We start from the raw sequence: 19,089 nt of genomic DNA, 5'->3' as shown, positions 1-19,089 counted from the left end.
GGCCCATTGAGTCTGCTCTGCCATTTTATCATGGCTGATCTATTTCTCCTCCACCTTAATCTCCTCCCTTTCCCACGTGTACCTTCATGCCCTGTCCAATCAAGAATCTATCAACCTTTGCCATAAACATACTTGAAGACTTGTCCTCCACAGCTGCCTGTGATAAAGAATTCCACAGATTCACCACTTTCTGGCTGACAGAGTTCCTCCTCATCTCATTTCTAAAAGGATGCTCCTCTATTGTGAGGCTGTGTCTTTTGGTCTTAGACATCCCATCTTAGGAAACATCCTTCCCATGTCCACTCTACCATTCCATAGGTTTCAATGAGGTCACCCCTCATTCTTCTGAACTCTAATTAGCACAGGCCCAGAGCTATCAAACGCTCTTCATATGACAATCTGTTTAATCCTGGAATAATTGCCATGAATATCCTTTGAACCCTGTCCAGTTTCAGCACATCCTTTCTAAGCTAAGGGGTCCAAAACTGCTCACGATACTCCATGTGAGGTCTTATCAGTTCTTTATAAAGTCTCAATAGTACATCCCTGCTTTTATATTCTGGTCTTTTTGAAATGAGTGCTAACATCACATTTGCCTTCCTCAACACAGATGCAACCTGCAAATTAACCTTTAGTGAATCCTGCACAAGGACTCCCAAATTCCTTTGCACCTCATTTTTCTGTATTTTATCTCCATTTAGAAAATAGTCAACCCTTTCATTATTTCTATCAAACTGCATGATGATACACTTCTTCACACTGTATTCCGTCTGCCACCTCTCTGCCCATTGTCCTAAACTAAGTCTTTCTGTAGCCTCCCTGTTTCCTCAAAACCATCTGCCCCTCCACCTGTCTTCATATCCTCTGCAAACATTGCAACAAAGCCATCAATTCCATCATCCAAATCATTGACATAGCACATTAAAAGAATGAGGCCCAACACAGACCCCTCTGGAACATAATTCGTCACCAGTAGCCAACCAGAAAAGGCTCCCTTTATCCCCAGTCTTTGCCTCCTGCCAATCAGCTACTACTTTATCCATGCTAGAATCTTCCTGTAATACCATGCGTTTGTAGCTTGTTATGCAGCCTCATGTGTGGCACCTTGTCAAAGGCCTTGTGAAAATCCAAGTACACGATGTCAACCAATTCTTCTTTGTATATTCTGCTTGTTATTTCTTCAAATAATTGCAACAGATTTGTTAGAGAAGTTTTTCCCTTGAGCAAACCATGCTAACTGGGGCCTATTTTATCATGTGCCTCCAGGGACCCCACAACCACATCCTTAACAATTGACATCAACATCTTCCCAACCACTGAGGTCAGACTAACTGGTCTAAAATTTCCTTTCTTCTGCCTTTCTCCCTTCTTGAAGAATGGAATGACATTTGAAATTTTCCAGTCTTCCAGAACTATTCCAGAATCTAGTGCTTCTTGAAAGATTACTACTGCCTGCACAATCTCTTCAGCCACCTCATTCATAACACTGGGGTATATTCCATCCAGTCCAGGTGTCTTGTCTACCTTGATAGTTTCCGTTTCCCAAGAGCCTTCGCTCTAACTCCACACACTTCATGACCCCTGACACCTGGAACTTCCACCATACTGCTGGTGTCTTCCACAGTGAGGACTGATGCAAAATACTCATTCAGTTCATCTGCTATTTCCTTGCCCCCATTACTACTTCTCCAGTTCAATATCCACTCTTGCCTCTCTTTTACACTTTATGTATCTGAAGAAACTTTTGGTATCCTCTTTAATATTAATGGTAGTCTACTTTTATATTCCATCTTTACCAACATAATGACCTTTTTTAGTTGTTTTCTGTTGGTATTTTAAAGCTTCCCAATCCCCTAACTTTCCACTAATACTTGTTCCATTATATGCCCTCTCTTTGGCTTTTATATTGGCTTTGACTTCCCTTGTTAGCCACAGTTGTATCATCTTGCCTATAGAATACTCCCTCTTCCAGAATTTCCAGCAATTGTTGTTCTTCCGTCATCCCTGTCAGTGTTCTTTTCCAATCAATTGTGTTGAATTCCTCTCTCATACCTTTGTAACTTCTTTTACTCCACTGTAATACTGATAAATCTGACTTTAACTTCTCCTTCTCAAATTTCAGGGTGAATTTGATTATAATATGATCACTTTCCCTTCAGTGTTCTTTTACCTTAAACTTCCTAATCAATTCTACTTCATTGGACAACACCCAATCCAGAATACCTCATCTCCCAGTGGGCTTAACCACAAGCTGCACTAAATCGCAATCTCGTAGGCATTCTAGAAATTCCTGCTCTTGGGATCCAGCACCAACCTGATTTTCCCAATCTATCTGAACATCGAAGTCCTCCATGACTATTGCAAACTATTGCCTTTAGGCTTGAATTTTCTATCTCCCATTATAACTTGTAGACCATATCCTTACTACTAACTGAGGGCTCGCATACAACTCCCATCAGGGTCTTTTTATCCTTCCACTTCTTTAATTCTATTCAGAATGATTCAACACCTTCTGACCCTATGTCATCTCTTTCTAATGATTTAATTCTTTTTTTAACCAACAGAGCCATGCCACCCTCTGCCTTGCTGAATGTTCTTTAATTACAATGTGTATCCTTGGACATTAAGCTCCCAGCTATAATCTTTTTTCAGCCATGATTCAGTGATGCCTACATCATACATGCCAATCTTTAACTATGCCTCAAGTTCATCGACCTTAATCCGTATACTGCGGACATTCAAATATAACACCTTTAGTCCTGTAGTCACCTATTTCAATTTTGTCCACCTTTTACATTGCAACCCATCCTGTTGACTGTAATTTTGGCCAGTCATTGGCCTTTGCTTGCTAGGAGTCTCACTACACACTGCCTCTGTTTGTTAACCAACTACCTCATCTTCAGCACTATCACTCCCGTTCCCATCCCCCTGCCAAATTAGTTTAAACCCACCCAAACAACTCTAGCCAGCCTGCCCGCAAGGATATTTGACCCCTCGGGTTTCTGTGTAACCCTTCCCTTTTGTTCTCCAGAAGACATCCCAATGAACCATAAATCTGAACCCGTCAATGAAGAGTCTATGGTTACAAAAAACACCAATGCCCAGGAATGGAGATGTCTACAGAAAGTGGTGGATACAGCTCTGTCCATCACTGGAAAATCCTTCCCCACCATAAAACCATAAGATAGAAGAGCAAAGTTAGGTTATTAGGCCCATTGAGTCTACTCCACTATTTCAATGTGGCTGATCCATTTTTCCTCTCAGGCCCAATCATTTGCCTTTTTAATGTACCCCTTTATGCCCTGACCAATCAAGAATCTATTATCTTCTGCCTTAAATATAATTAAATTAACATTGGCCAGGACTGGGACCAGAGCCCTCCATACCACTATCATCCATGTACCTATCCAAACTTCTGTTAAACGTTGAAATCAAGCTTGTTCCACAGTCTCATGAACCTCTGCATGAATAAGTTTTCCGTATGTTCCCCTTAAGCATTTCATCTTTCACCCTTTACCCATGACTTCTCATTGTAGTTTCACCTAGCCTCAGTAAATACAAGCAGGCTTTTTCCACGATCTGTCCTGCTCATAATATGGGCTCAGTTTATATCATCAGAGATGTTTACACCTTTGAAACCCAGGAACTTGAAGCTGTACAGCCTTTCCACTGCTGGCACTCAGTGAGGACTGGTGTGTTCCCTTGACTTCCCGTTTCTGGGGTCCACATTCAATTCGATGGTGGCCCCATGTGGTTAGATGTAAAGAGAGTGGCACATATACGGTCGATAACACCACTTCACACTGTTGGTTCATGCCAAAGATCCCATTCTAGAAGGAAGGGCACAAGTACAATTAATGAGATTTGGAGAGTCATCAGTGATACAAACATTACACATTGTTATCTAAGTCCAGTCTCAGCCCACGTGGTTGTCTGATCCTCAGCTTCAGGGCTGGGGATTTATTAAGTGCGTATTGAGAAGGTTGATACAATCTTTCAAGGCAATTGCATTGGTAAGAGGCATTTCTGTACACAGTGTAGACTCATACTCCCTTCACTGCTCTGATCTCATTGTCAAAGTTGAAAACAGAATCAAACTCAGTACATTTCGGGGGAATATTCAGTGGCAACCCACCTTCTCAATGTATGTTGGCCCTCTAAAGCACAACCCCAACCACCACTTCTAACATGTGGTCAAAAGTAAGATAAAGAAAAGTGAAGACTGCTAATGTCACAGTGATCTGTGAAATAAAAATGGAAGAGAGTGTAGTGCCATGATACAGTTCTGTGCTTAGGAGAAAACAGACACACAGAATACATTAAACTTAGCACAAGCAGTAATGGTCAAAAAATTTTAGTCAGTCCTTGTCAAAAAGGGTTTTCTGGCCGTTGGTTCTCTGCTTTGTGACACTGTTTTCTTAATGTGTGATGTGTGGATCCTCATCGGCTTCACTTGCACCTTCAGAGCAATGTACCTCGTTAGCTGTACTTAAAATGGGCCTTCCCACCAAGGCTCAAGGCAATGGTTTCGTCAGTTCGATCTCACCAGTATCCCATCTCCAGGCTGGTAGGTGTAACTCTCTGAAGCCAGCACAATCTTCTGGCCTTCAATACTTGTTAATGAAAACCTTTTGAGTGTGTATCAGTGCCACACAATACAGCAACATGTTTTCACTCATGGTCTGGATGTCATCTGTTTAACCCAGAGGAGAGGAACAACTGGTAAGAGCATGAGGCATCCCAATACTTTCTCATTCACGGATAGGCCTGTCACATGACTGGGAGCACAGCACGTAGTCATGAGAACCAAATTACACTGTACTGCTGTCACAAATTCATGATGTATGGCAGAGAATAAACTTCAAGATTCAAAATTCAAGATTCAAAAAACTTTATTGTCATTGTAACCGTACATCAGCTCTGCAGGGCAGAATGAGACAGCATTTCCCAGGAGCCGTGCAATCATAACATAACAAACGCAACACTAAATAATAAACATAACAATAAATAGTAAAACACAACAGCCACATGTCAGTTAAAATCAAGTTACAAGTGTCCAGTGCAAGTTAAAAGTGTCCAAAAGCAAAGTCAGGTGGAGCAGCTATTTAGCACTCTGACTACCTGTGGGAGGAAGCTGTTTAGTAACCTTGTGGTTTTAGTTTTGATGCTCCTGTAACGTTTGCCTGATGGTAGAAGAACAAACAATTCATGGAGAGGGTGTGAGGGGTCTTTAATGATGTACCGTGTCTTCTGGAGGCATCGACTCTGAAAGAGGTCTTGGACAGAAGGTAGGGAGACCCCAATAACCTTCTCTGCTCCCCTAACCACCCTCTGCAAGGCGTTTTTGTCGACAGCACTGCAGCTGGAGTACCAGGTTGTGATGCAACAGGTCAGCACACTCTCAACCACGCCTCTGTAGAATGTAGTTAAGATGTTAGTGGGGAGTGATGCTTGTTTAAGCTTCCTCAGAAAGTGCAATCTCTGCTGGGCCTGTTTCACAATCCCAGTGGTGTTCCCGGACCAGGTGAGATTCTCTGAGATCTGCACCCCAAGGAACTTGATGTTTTCCACTCTCTCCACTGTGGAGCCGCTGATGCCGACGGGTGTGTGCTCAGCTGAGACCGTCTGAAATCGACGATCATCTCCTTGGTTTCGGTGACATTAAGCATCAAGTTGCTACCCTGCACCAGCTCTCTAGGTGTTTGACCTCCTCCCTCTACATTGCTTCATCATTTTTGCTGATGAGCCCCACCACTGTGGTATCATCTGCAAATTTAGTGATCAGATTCTCCTTGAATCTGGCTGCGCAGTCATGTGTTAGCAGTGTAAACAGCAATGGACTAAGCACACAGCCTTGTGGGGATCCAGTGCTCAGTGTGATGGAGTCAGAGATGTTCCTGCCAACACGGACTGACTGGTCTCTCTGTCAAGAAATCCAGAATCCAGCGACACATGGCAGTGTTAAGGTCAAGCAGCGACAGTTTCTCCACTAGTCTCTGCGGGATGATGGTATTGAACGCTGAACTGAAATCAATGTACAGGATTCTGCCATAAGTGTATTTGTTGTCCAAGTGAGAGAGAACTATGTGCAGTGTGGTGGATATTGCATCCTCCATAGAGCAAGTTGGACCATAAGCAAACTGTAGAGGATCCAACGATGGGGGAGGCTGGCTGTGATATGAGGCTTGACAAGCCGTTCAAAACATGAGTGTTTCCTTGAATGATGACAGTTCCTTGTTGGATTGTACTCCTGTGATCAGTAGTAATTAGAACAGGAGAAGGGCATTTGGACCCTCAAACCTCATGATTGATCTGATTTTGGTCTCAGCCCCTTCACTTTCCACACTGAGGCCAAAATCTATCTGAGCCTTGGATCTATTGAATGGCCAATTCCACAGGTTTCCAGGTAAAATGTTCCAGAGATCCAGGAACCTCTGTGAAACAGTCCTCTTCACCGTCTTTAGTAGCAATTTACTTCATCTGACTGATTGTGTTAAATGACTCTGTCGTCATTGCTACAACACGAGAACTGTACCAACAAAGTTACACACAATAAGATATTGATCAGATTAAACCCAACTTTATTGATATTGATTAACTGTATTCCATAAAATTCAAAAAATAGGAAAAACATTAAATATTGCACTGTTGACAAAGAACACACAAATAAATGGTAAATGATTATATAACTTTACTTCAGGAGAGACATCTTAAACAAACCCACTGGAGCTGTGTGATCCAAAGTCAAAAGTCACAAAAACATTTCCCACTATCCAAAGTAAATTCAAAGTCAAAGTAAGTTTATTATCAAAGTACTTATATGTCATTCTCATGAGGTTCATTATCCAGCAAAGACTCCCTGAAGGTGAGTCCATAGGTTGTGGATTCAGTTCAGTGTTGGATAACTTCACTCACCCTAACACTGAACTGATTCCAAAACCTATGGATTCCCTTTTCAAAGACTCTTACTCGTGCTCTCGATATTTACTATTATTGTTTTGTTTTGTTTTTTTGGAGTTGTAGTACTTGTTGCCTTTTTCGCACTGGTTGCTTGTCAGGCTTTGTTGTATGCAGATTTTCATTGATTTCTATGTGTTTCTTTATCTTTACTGTGAATGCCTGCAAGGAAATGAATCTTTAATTGAAGAAAAAATATAAGGAAAAGGAGTTTAATGACATTCAGTTGTCCAATCACAGAAAACTTGTACATTCAGACTACCCTGAAATATCCCAATAAGGCAATTTATTGCACAGTGTTACAGCCTGTGCCCCACCAGAGATAATACCCTCCCACTTCCTGCAATAAATTGTGCAAATAGAATGGCAGGATCCATTATACAACTCTCTCTCCCCCCCACCCTCGGGCACAGGCCAGCTTCACCTGGGTAACACCTGAGCTCCAGTAAACAACTCACATTTATAAAGTAGAGTTAAATTCGCCTGAGACCATTTGGAGTGGGAGAGACAGAGAAAAGAACCTCAGCTCCCCACTCAATGTCAACAGGGCCGTGGACAGCATAAACAGAGACATTACCAGCTCCTCAGTGATCGATTGTACACCACAGTGTACTTGCATTGTCTACAAACCTGACCTGTTATCATTCAGACCACCCACACCATTCTTGTGTTGGCCAATCTGCACATTCTCCTTTCTCCCCCATGCTTTGCCAAAGCATCTAAATGAACTTCCATGCTAATCTGGGGAACAGTTGTCCATCGTTAACACCCATCAGGAATTATCAGTGGGGACAAGTCAATCACAGAATTAGTTCTGTCCTTCCATTTCCCCAACTCCATGAATTTACACAAAAGCTCAAAATGTCTGTCTTCTCTTGACTGTGGATTTACTAAATCCTTTAGTCAAATGTACTACTTGTATATTTCTCATCATCACATTCATACAATGCTATATTTACTCTAAAATAAGCTGGTGGGAAGACAGTGGGCACAGATGGCTAAAGTTACTTGCAATAAGTAACCAGTGTCTGCATCCACCAGTTTACACTGCACAAAAACACTATTCAGTACAAAGAATGGACCTTACCTGTAATCTTCTCACTTACCCCCTTGGACACTAACCACCCAGATTGAGTAATAACTGTGCAGTCTTTGAAAATCTGCCTTCCAATGTTGACTAGTTTCCATTTCTGCAAGGATGAGCTATTTCAAAGCTGGGAATGAAGCAGGTTGGGTGGGGTTTGACAGTACTTGGGATGATCTGAATACTCATCTACAGTGTTCCTATTTGAGTCTACAAATGATACCACATCATGATGCTTATATCCCTCATATAAAACATTGCATAAAAACTCTCCATTATTGGTCAGAAATCCATACTGTTCTACAATGAAACCTGGAAACACTGGTCCATTCTCACCCTGCAATGACTGAACAGTACGCGGCCAACAAAGTGGGAAGAGAAACTAAGCTTGGCTTGAATTTTAACAGGCTTAAAGTTTATAAAAGCTACGATTTTAAAATCGTAACTTTTAACCCCACACATATGGGCAAGGAATTTGCATAAAATGTGTTTAGTGCACTGATTTCTATAGTGCAAATCCAGCTGCCTTTTCTCAAGTTAAAAACACCCTGAGTACGTTAAAAAGCAGGAGATTCCACCAATCATTATTAAAAAGTGGAAAAGCAAAATGCCCCCTCAATTCCCTAAAAATGATTATTTGGACAAAGTTTAATTAGCAACAGCCCTGACATAGTGCCATATTCAAAAGGGTAAACAGCTCACAAAATAGGACTGAAGCAAGAGCCATCACAGGGCAGAGGCATCGATTGCTAGGACGGGGACATACATTACAGGCCACACTGTCACCACTGAATTCCCACAGCAACATTCAAATATTCTGCAGCAGCAAGTCAATAGTACTGGGGAAAATCCAATCGCAGTCAGCCTCTCTGTGTGTCTACAGTGCAATGTAAATATTATTTTTTAAAATTTATCAAGTGCAGAATAGGCCCTTCAAGCCACGCCACACCACGCAGTAATCCTGATTTAATCCTACCCTAATCATGCGGCAATTTACAATGACCAGTTAACCTGCCAACCGGTACATCTTTGGACTGTGAGAGGGAAACACCCAGAGGAAACTCATGCGGTCACGGGGAGAACGTACAAACTCCTTACAGAGCAGTGGGAATTGAACCCGGGCCGTCAGCACTGCAAAGCATTGCGCTAACTGTGATGCTGCCGTGCCGCTGCACATCTGATCTTCAACATTTGAATCAAATAGTATTTTAAGTTTACATTGATAGTCTTAAAACCTGTGTGGGCTGGAAGTGGGAGATACAATACACAAGGTGCAAACGCCTTCAGTAACGAAAAGAGTGGCTTTTCTTCCTTCCAAGCTTGAAAAGGCATTATTCCTGAAAGCAGGAATCACATGATCCGTTGTGACACACTCTCAATGTTTTAGGAACAGCTTCTCCCCCTCTGAAATGGTGAACAGTACCTCACTATTTTCGCTCTCTTTCTGCACTACATATCTTTATATATACTGTAATGCTTATTGTAATTTATAGTGTATTTTCTGTATTGCACTGCACTGCTGCCACAAAACAACACTTTCATGGCCTAAGTCAGTGACGATAAAGCTGATTCTGATTGTAAAAGCAGTCAATGGCTAACACCCCATCTATGCCGCAGCAAGTCCCGTTCTCATTCAGCTGGAGTTATCCTAAGGCATTACAATCCAAATTGGATAAAAGCTTCATCCACTGATACGAACATACTCCACATTCTGCAACATTCACATCGAAGCTCTCTTACGTACAAACTACACGGTTTACGGTTTGAGGTTAGGAAGTAGTGACGCAGTAACATATTGCATTGAAAAAAGGATCAATTCTTTTCAACTGACTTGCTCTGAAGCCATTTAGATTTGGATTTCTTTTTCCCATTCAAGCCTGGGCTCTGAAAATTGTCAGTTGGTAAAGAACCAATGAGACGATGAGGACTGGAGCTGAAATGATTTCAGGGTTCACTGGAAGTTCCCTATCTTCCTACTTAAAGAGCTGCGTCTTGGCTTTATTGATGTTCGACTGTTGAGGCAAATGGACATCGTTCCTTGACTGAGAGTCATCGCTGTCACTGTCACTGTCATTCTTGTTCCAATCAGCCTTCAATGGTGTCAGCTCAGGGGCAATAATATCACCATCCTGCAGGTAGATACAAACATAAGTGATTATCCACCATTTCGAGAGAAAAGAAAATCATTAGCTTATTTAAGCAACACTCACAACACGCTGGGGGAACTCAGCAGTTCAGGCAGCATCCGTGGAAATGATCAGTCAATGTTTCAGGCCGGAATCCTTCGTCAGGACTGAAGAGGGAAGGGGCAGAGGCCCTATAAAGAAGGTGGGGGGAGGGTGGGAAGGAGAAGGCTGGTAGGTCCCAGGTGAAAAACCAGTAAGGGGAAAGATAAAGGGGTGGGGGAGGGGAAGCAGGGAGGTGATAGGCAGGAAAGGTGAAGAAAGAATAGGGGAAAACACAATGGGTAGTAGAAGGAGGCGGAACCATGAGGGAGGTGGTAGGCAGCTGGGGGAGGGGGCAGAGTGAAACTTCCCCCATCCCAAAGAGTTTCCAAAATTTATACCGTTGTCTATGTATAATTGATGTTAATTTACACTCAGTGGTCACTTTATTTGGTACACCTGATCATTAATGCAAATCATGTGGCAGCAACTCAATGCTAAAAAACATGCAGACATGGTCAAAAGGTTCAGTTTTGCTCAGACCAAACATTAGTATGGGAAGAAACGTGACCTATGTGACTTTGACTATGGAATAATTGTTGGTGCCAGATGGGGTGGTCTGAGTATCTCAGAAACTGCCGATCTCGTGAGATTTTCACACACAACAGACTCTAGAGTTTACAGAGAACGGTACAATAAAGAAAATAACATCCAATGAGCAGCAGATCTGTGGGCAAAGATGCATTGTTAATAAGGTTGGAGGAGAATGGCCAGACTGGTTCAAGCAGGCAGGAAGCCACGTGTTAAAACAGAGATGCGCAACAGCATCTCAGTGCTCAACACATCAAACCTTGAAGTGGATGGCTACAGCAGCAGAAGACAACTAATATACAGAAATATACTCCGTGCCCATTTTATTACATATCTGCTGTACATAATAAAGTGGCCTCAGAGCACATGTAATTTACTTGTAATGTAATATACTGCTGCAGCAAGAAGATAATTTTCAAGGTATTTGTATCCTGGATAAGTACACCCATGATAATGAACTTCCAAATACTACTACAGTAACACAGCGGTATCTCCCTCTTTTCCTACCCTGGGCTTGGCGAAGTTCCTGTTTATACACCATTGGATAAAGTGTTTCCGTGCAGCCTCCACAATCGCCTTGTCGGGCCTCTTACAGTGCACTTGGATCAGCTGCTCTGCAAACCTCTCCGGCAGCAAATGAGATACCTGAGTGGGCATATGAGAGAGCGAGAAGGTCAATACCCACAACCATGAGGAGAAATACAGATGTATGAGGTTTGACGGCCACACAGCCCCTCAAGTCTGTTACACCTTCCAGTATGATCATAACTAACCTGTTGTAATTTCCAATCCACAATATTGTCTACCCAGAGTGACCACCCACCAGTTTATCATGCTTCTGCCTTAAAAATGTTCCAGCACTCTGCTTCAAAGAATAGAGTTCCAAGGATGCATGCTCACTGAGAAAAGGTCATGACCTCTTAAATGGGCAACCATTTAGTTTTATAATCTGAATGCCTAGTTCTACATTCTCCAAAAAGGAAACATCCTTTCCACTTCAATCCTGGCAAGACCCTCTTAGATGTTTCGAACGATTCTCTCACACTTCTAAACTCCAGTCAAGCCTGTCTAAACTATCCTGTTATGACAACCAGACCACAATGAGATTCCTAGGACAATGGAGTAAGGTTGAGATCCAAGTCACATCAAGTTCAGAGCTGGATCCAGGCGAGATGGCCAACACCTCCAGACTAAGATGGCTGAGAAGCAAACTGAAAAGCCCACGATGAGTGACCATAACTACCCCATAGCAACAGTTAATCACAGCCCCAGCACTGGTCGTTGCAAGGTTAGAAGGAAGTAAGCTACACACTGGGGAAGTTACCTGCTTTTTGTTGATTTTAACTGTCTCGTTCGGGTTATTCTTGCAGTAAAATCGGACCTTATTAACAGGGTTTTTTCCTTTCATTCCATAGTCCATTTGAACAACCTAAAGTGAGGAATTTTAAATATATTTATTATGAAATATTGGCTATTGGTGAGAGTTTAAACTAGAATTGCTTGGGGGGTGGGAACCGAACTGAAGTGACAGAGGAAAAGGAGGTTGGCTCACAAGTAGAGAAAGTTTGGAGACAGTGTGGAAGGGAGGATAGGCAGATGATAGAGAAGGGGCGTTCTCAGTCCGATGGTTTGAGATGTGTCTATTTTAATGCGAGGAGCATCATGAATAAAGCGGATGAGCTTAGAGCTTAGGTCAGCACTTGGAGCTATGATGTGGTGGCCATTACAGAGACTTGGATGGTGCAGGGGCAGGAATGGCTACTTCAAGTGCCAGGCTTTAGATGTTTCAGAAAGGATAGGGAGGGAAGCAAAAGGGGTGGGGGCGTTGCACTGTTGATCAGAGATAGTGTCACGGCTGCAGAAAAGGAGGGAGTCTACAGAGTCTCTGTGGGTGGAAGTTAGGAATAGGAAGAGGTCAATAACTCTACTGGGTGTTTTTTTTTTATAGACCACCCAATAGTAACAGGGACATCGAGCAGCAGACAGGGAGACAGATTCTGGAAAGGAGTAATAATAACAGGATTGTTGTGGTGGGAGATTTTAATTTTCCAAATATTGATTGGCATCTCCCTAGAGTGAGGGGTTTAGATGGGGTCCTTGTTAGGTGTGTTCAGGAAGGTTTCTTGACACAATATGTAGATAAGCCTACAAGAGGAGAGGCTGTACTTGATCTGGTATTGGGAAATGAACCTGGTCAGGTGTCAGGTCTCTCAGTGGGAGAGCATTTTAGAGATAGTGATGACAATTCTATCTCCTTTACCATAGCATTGGAGAGGGATAGGAACAGATAAGTTAGGAAAACGTTTAATAGGAGTAAGGGGAAATATGAGGCTATCGGGCAGGAACTTGGAAGCACAAATTGGAAACAGATGTTCTCAGGGAAATGTACAGAAGAAATGTGGCAAATGTTCAGGGGATATTTGCGTGGGGTTCTGAGTAGGTACGTTCCAATGAGACATGGAAAGGATGGTAGGGTACAAGATCCATGGTACACAAAGGCTGCTGTAAATCTAGTCAAGAAGAAGAGCTTATGAAAGGTTCAAAAAACTAGGTATTGATATGAATCTAGAAGATTATAAGGTGAGCAGGAAGGAGCTTAAGAATGAAATTAGGAGAGCCAGAAGGGGCCATGAGAAGGATTTGGCGGACAGGATTAAGGAAAACCCCAAGGCGTTCTACAAGTATGTGAAGAGCAAGAGGATAAGACATGAGAGAACAGGACTAATCAAGTGTGACAATGGAAAAGTGTGTATGGAACCGGAGGAAATAACGGAGGTAGTTAATGGTACTTTGCTTCAGTATTTACTACGGAAAAGGATCTTGACAATTGTAGAGATAACTTGCAGTGGACTGAAAAGCTTGAGAATGTAGATATTAAGAAAGAGGATGTGCTGGAGCTTTTGAAAAGCATCAAGTTGGATACGTCACCGGGGCCGGACAGGATGTACCCCAGGCTACTGTGGGAAGCGAGGGAGGAGATTGCCGAGCCTCTGGAAATTATCTTTGCATATCAATGGGGACGGGAGAGGTTCCGAAGGATTGGAGGGTTGCGGATGTTGTTCCATTATTCAAGAAAGGGAGTAGCCCAGGAAATTATAGGCCAGTGAGTCTCACTTCAGTGGTTGGCAAGTTGATGCAGAAAATCCTGAGAGGCAGGATTTATCAACATTTGGAGAGGCATTATATGATTAGGAATAGTCAGCATGGCTTTGTCAAAGGCAGGTCGTGCCTTACGAGCCTGATTGAATTGTTTGAGGATGTGACTAAACACATTGATGAAGGAAGAGCAGTAGATGTAGTGTATATGGATTTTAGCAAGGTATTTGATAAGGTACCCCATGCAAGGCTTATTGAGAAAGTAAGGAGGCATGGGATCCAAGGGGATATTGCTTTGTGGATCCAGAACTGGCTTGCCCACAGAAGGCAAGAGTGGTTGTAGATGGGTCATATTCTGCACGGAGGCCGGTGACCAGTGGTGTGCCTCATGAATCTGTTCTGGGACCCCTACTCTTTGTGATTTTTATAAATGACCTGAATGAGGAAGTGGAGGGATGAGTTAGTAAATTTACTGATGACACAAAGGTTGGGGGTGTTGTAGATAGTGTGGAGGGCTGTCAGAGGTTACATCGGGACATTGATACGATGCAAAACTGGGCTGAGAAGTGGCAGATGGAGTTCAACCCAGATAAGTGTGAGGTGGTTTATTTTGGTAGGTCAAATATGATGGCAGAATATAGTATTAACGGTAAGACTCTTGGCAGTATGGAGGATCAGAGGGATCTTGGGGTCCGACTCCATAGGACACTCAAAGCTGCAATGCAGGTTGACTCTGTGGTTAAGAAGGCATACAGTGCATTGGCCTTCATCAATTGTGGGATTGAGTTTAAGAGCTGAGAGGTAATGTTGCAGCTATATAGGACCCTGGTCAGACTCTGCTTGGAGTACTGTGCTCAATTCTCGTCGCCTCACTACAGGAAGGACGTGGAAACCATAGAAAGGGTGCAGAGGAGATTTACAAGGATGTTGCCTGGATTGGGGAGCATGCCTTATGAGAATAGGTTGAGTGAACTCGGCCTTTTCTCTTTGGAGCGACGGAGGATGAGAGGTGACTTGATAGAGGTGTACAAGATAAAGAGAAGCATTGATTGTGTGGATAGTCAGAGGCTTTCCCCCAGGGCTGAAATGGCCAGCCTGAGAGGGCACAGTTTTAAGGTGCTTGGAAGTAGATACAGAGGAGATTTTAGGGGTAAGTATTTTACGCAGAGAGTGGTGAGTGTGTGGAATAGGCTGCCGGCAGCAGTGGTGGAGGCAGAAATGAGGGAGCCTTTTAAGAGACTCCTGGATGGCTAGATGGAGCTTAGAAAAATAGAGGGTTATGGGTAAAGCCTTGGTAGTTTGAAGGCAGGGACATGTTCGGCACAGCTTTGTGGGCCGAAGGGCCTGTATTGAGCTGTACGTTTTCTATGTTTCTATGAAACACAAATTACACTGTTGTAAATAGATGCAAAATAAGATGACTTGGGGTCTCAAATTTCTTCCCAAATCTCAAACTAATGTACCCTTGGTGTGTAGATGAGTGGTGGAATCTGTACAGAGTTAATGGGAACATGGAGAATAAAATGTGTTAGGGTAGGGTTAGGTAAAGGGTTACCCGATGACTGGCCAAAGGGCTTGTTACCAAGAGACACAACCTGCCAGTTGTATGAAGAGCTCTCCTCTCCATCATTAACCAGCCAGTACTCACATTTACAATGATATCTTCTGCCCGGAGTGTAACTTCCACGGGTGTTGATGGAGTAGCTGCAACCAGTTGATCAGCCAGCTTGTCAAACTCGTCCTGAAAGAGAGGACATCGCAACTGGGTTGGATTAAATTTGATTATGTACAAATAAAATCCAATGTGCAATAAGGCACCCACCAGAGTGTCTGACAATAAACCCCTGCAGTGATTGTAATGTTACCAAAGTCCACCTAGAGCAGGTGGCAAACGTGGGTTACGATCTTTAATTTTACCAAAGAAAAAAAATGGCGGGAGTTTGCTTTGCACTTCAGTGCAAGCGTGTTTATTAGGCGTGCCAAAAATCAAACCTGCAAAGATTAGTGAAAATGGAAATATTTATAAAAAGATATCTACAAAATAGCTCCGTACTTATTGTGTGAATTCCTGGCAGCCCCTATCTCTCTCTCTCACACACACATTGAGGGCAATCGGCTCCTTTTATCGGTACCAGGACATACCACCTTCAATTACCAACGAAGTTAACTTAAGACTACATGCGAATTAGAATATGATGCACCGCACAATGTCATAACAGTCATGTTACAAAATAAGTTGTATCTACCTTAAATACAGCATACAAACAACATACATATTTACACATCTCCATTACTACAGAAATAGAATATTCCACTGTGTACGATGGGAAAGGCACCACATAGCCAAACCTGAGCACATCAGCTTGGTTTAGGACACATGATGCCATGGAACTGCTGGGAGACGACAGCAAGAAACAGCAAGATGCTCAATGCAATCACACATTTACAGTTAAATAGAAATAAAAAAACAAAATTAAACTAACACACACATAATGCTGGAGGAACTCAGCAGGCCAGGTAGCAATGGAAAAGAGTACAGTCGATGTTTCGGGCTGAGACCCTTCAGCAGGACTAGAGAAAAAATGCTGAGGAGTTGAGGCAGAAGGTGGGGGGGGGGGAGAGAGAAACGCAAGGTAATGGTGGAAACCAGCAGCAGGGGGGAGGGGAGGGTTCTTAAAGGGTTTTGTAAGTTGATTGGTGAAAGAGATACAGGGCTGGAGAAGGGGGAATCTAATAGGGCAGGACAGAAGGCCATGAAAGAAAGAAAAAGGGGAAGGAACACTAGAGAGAGGGATGGGCAGGCATGCAGATAAGGTGAGAGATGAAAAAGGGGATGAGGTATTGGGGGGGTGGGGGAAGAGGGGGCCATTACCAGAAGTTAAATAAATCGATGTTCATGCCATCTGGTTGGAGCCTACCCTGACAGAATATAAGGTGTTGCTCCCCCAGTCTGAGTGTGGCCTCATCACGACAGTAGAGCAAGCCATGTATGGACGTGTCGGAATGGGAGTGGGCAGTGGAATTAAAATGGCAGACAGAGCATAGGTGCTCGGCAAATCAGTCTCCCAATCTACGTCGGGTCTCACTGATATACAGGAGGCCACACCAGGAGTAACAGATAGGCCCAACAGACTCACAGGTGAAGTGTTGCCTCACCTGGAAGCACTGATTGGGGCTCTGGATGGTAGTGAGCAAGGTGATATAGGGGCAGGCATAGCACTTGTTCTGCTGTGAAATTAATTAGGGAACATGAAATTAAACTAAATTTTGGTATCTGCAGTGCTGGGGGAAAACAGCGGGTTAATGATGAGGACATACTGGTGAAGACACTAAAGCGCACACACTCTCTGCAATGACAGCAGAATGGCAAAGCAATGTTTACGTGTCAGTGAATGCGTGTGTGTAAGGAGTGCGTTTACGTCACGGCACACACAAAAACCTATTGGCATGTGGCATGCAGTGTCGCCACTCTATTCTTTAAACACCACCCATAATGAAAAGGTCGTTGACATTTTTCTCATAAATGCTGCTTACGTGAAGCCATGCCTGTGTTGCTGCTGCAAGTAAGTTTCTTCTTATTGCACCTGTGCACACATGAGAATCAACTCAAATCAGTGAAATTCTCTCTCATCGAGGTTCAGTCACTGACTGTTTTTGGGCCGGCACAGTGGCGTGGCGTAGCGTAGTGGTTAGCACAACACTTAACAGTACAGGTGACCCAGGGACATTACCCACCACTGCCTGTTCTCCCCGTGGCCATGTGGGTTTCCTCTGGGTGCTCCGGTTTCCTTCCACTGTCCAAAGACACAGGTTAATTAGTCATTGTAAACTGTCCTAGGATTAAATCCGGGGCGTGGCTCGAGGGGCCTACTCGATGCTGAACCTCAATAAATAAACTCCAAACCAAGATCAGCGGTCTCTGGACCCTGAGTAAATCCAACGGTGCAGGGATGTTATGGGAACACGGGGCAGAGATAGAACCTCAGCAATGATCTCACATCTGACCATTAGGCCCAACAGAAGATTGTGATCTTCTCAATAGTTCTCATCGGGATCTCTCTTCCACTCATCAGGGATACTCACCCGGAGCACTGTGTACACAGGGCCATTACCATTGTTAAGGATCTCCCCCCACTTCTGTCCACCAACCTCCTTGACCCTCTACCTTCAGGCAGGAGGTCCCATTGCATTAAAACAAGGACTGTTAGGATGGGAAACAGCTTCTTGCCCCAGGACATGAGACTACTGAACTCCCTGCCACCACCTAGGTCTCACCACAAATGAAGCCTCAGCAGATCATAAGATATAGGAGCAGAATTAGGCCATTTGGCCCAATGAGTCTGCTCCGTCATTCCGTCATGGCAGATCCAAATTTTCTGTCTGTCCCAATCTCCTGCCTTCTCCCTATATCCCTTCAGAATCAGGTTTATTATCACCAGCATGTGACGTGAAATTTGTTAACTTAGCAGCAGCAGTTCAACGCAAAACAAAATCTAGCAGAGAGAGAAAAAAAATAAAATAAACAAGTAAATCAATTACATATATTGAACAGATTATTAAAAATGTGCAAAAACAGAAATACTGTATATATAAAAAAAAGTGAGGTAGTGTCCAAAGCTTCAATGTCCATTTAGGAATCAGATGGCAGAGGGGAAGAAGCTGTTCCTGAATCACTGAACGTGTGCCTTCAGGCTTCTGCACCTCCTACCTGATGGTAACAGTGAGAAAAGGGCATGCCCTGGGTGCTGGGGGTCTTTAATAATGGACGCTGCCTTTCTGAGACACCACTTCCTAAAGATGTTCTGGGTACTTTGTAGGCTAGTGCCCAAGATGGAGCTGACTAGATTTACAACCTTCTGCAGCTTCTTTCAGTCCTATGCAGTAGCCCCTCCATACCAGACAGTGATGCAGCCTGTCAGAATGCTCTCCATAGTACAACTATAGAAGTTTTTGATTGTATTTGTTGACATGCCAAATTGCTTCAAACTCCTAATAAAGTATAGCTGCTGTCTTGCCTTCTTTTTGACTACATCAATATGTTGGAACCAGGTTAGATCCTCAGAGATCTTGACATCCAGGAACTTCAAGCTGCTCACTCTCTCCACTTCTGGTCCCTCTATGTGGATTGGTATGTGCTCCTTCGTCTTACCCTTCCTGAAGTCTACAATCAGCTCTATCGTCTTACTGACGTCGAGT

General features: G+C 43.3%; 1 protein-coding gene across 1 annotated transcript in view; it reads right to left on the bottom strand.

Annotated features, from left to right (window-relative positions):
• Positions 1-6,564: 6,564 nt before the first annotated feature.
• LOC140187919 (deoxynucleoside triphosphate triphosphohydrolase SAMHD1-like) overlaps positions 6,565-19,089 on the bottom strand; it is a 42,435-nt gene continuing 29,910 nt past the window's right edge. The window contains exons 13-16 of the mRNA XM_072243797.1: positions 15,542-15,634; positions 12,122-12,226; positions 11,305-11,442; positions 6,565-10,170 (exon numbers count right to left, since the gene is read on the bottom strand). Of these exons, the coding sequence (XP_072099898.1) occupies positions 10,015-10,170; positions 11,305-11,442; positions 12,122-12,226; positions 15,542-15,634 (492 nt within the window). The 3' untranslated portion in view covers positions 6,565-10,014. The remainder of the gene's footprint in view (positions 10,171-11,304; positions 11,443-12,121; positions 12,227-15,541; positions 15,635-19,089) is intronic.

Source organism: Mobula birostris, chromosome 2 (genome assembly GCF_030028105.1).
Source record: "Mobula birostris isolate sMobBir1 chromosome 2, sMobBir1.hap1, whole genome shotgun sequence".
In the NCBI taxonomy this organism is placed as follows: Eukaryota; Metazoa; Chordata; class Chondrichthyes; order Myliobatiformes; family Myliobatidae; genus Mobula; species Mobula birostris.
This window is presented reverse-complemented; position numbering and strand designations above follow the sequence as displayed.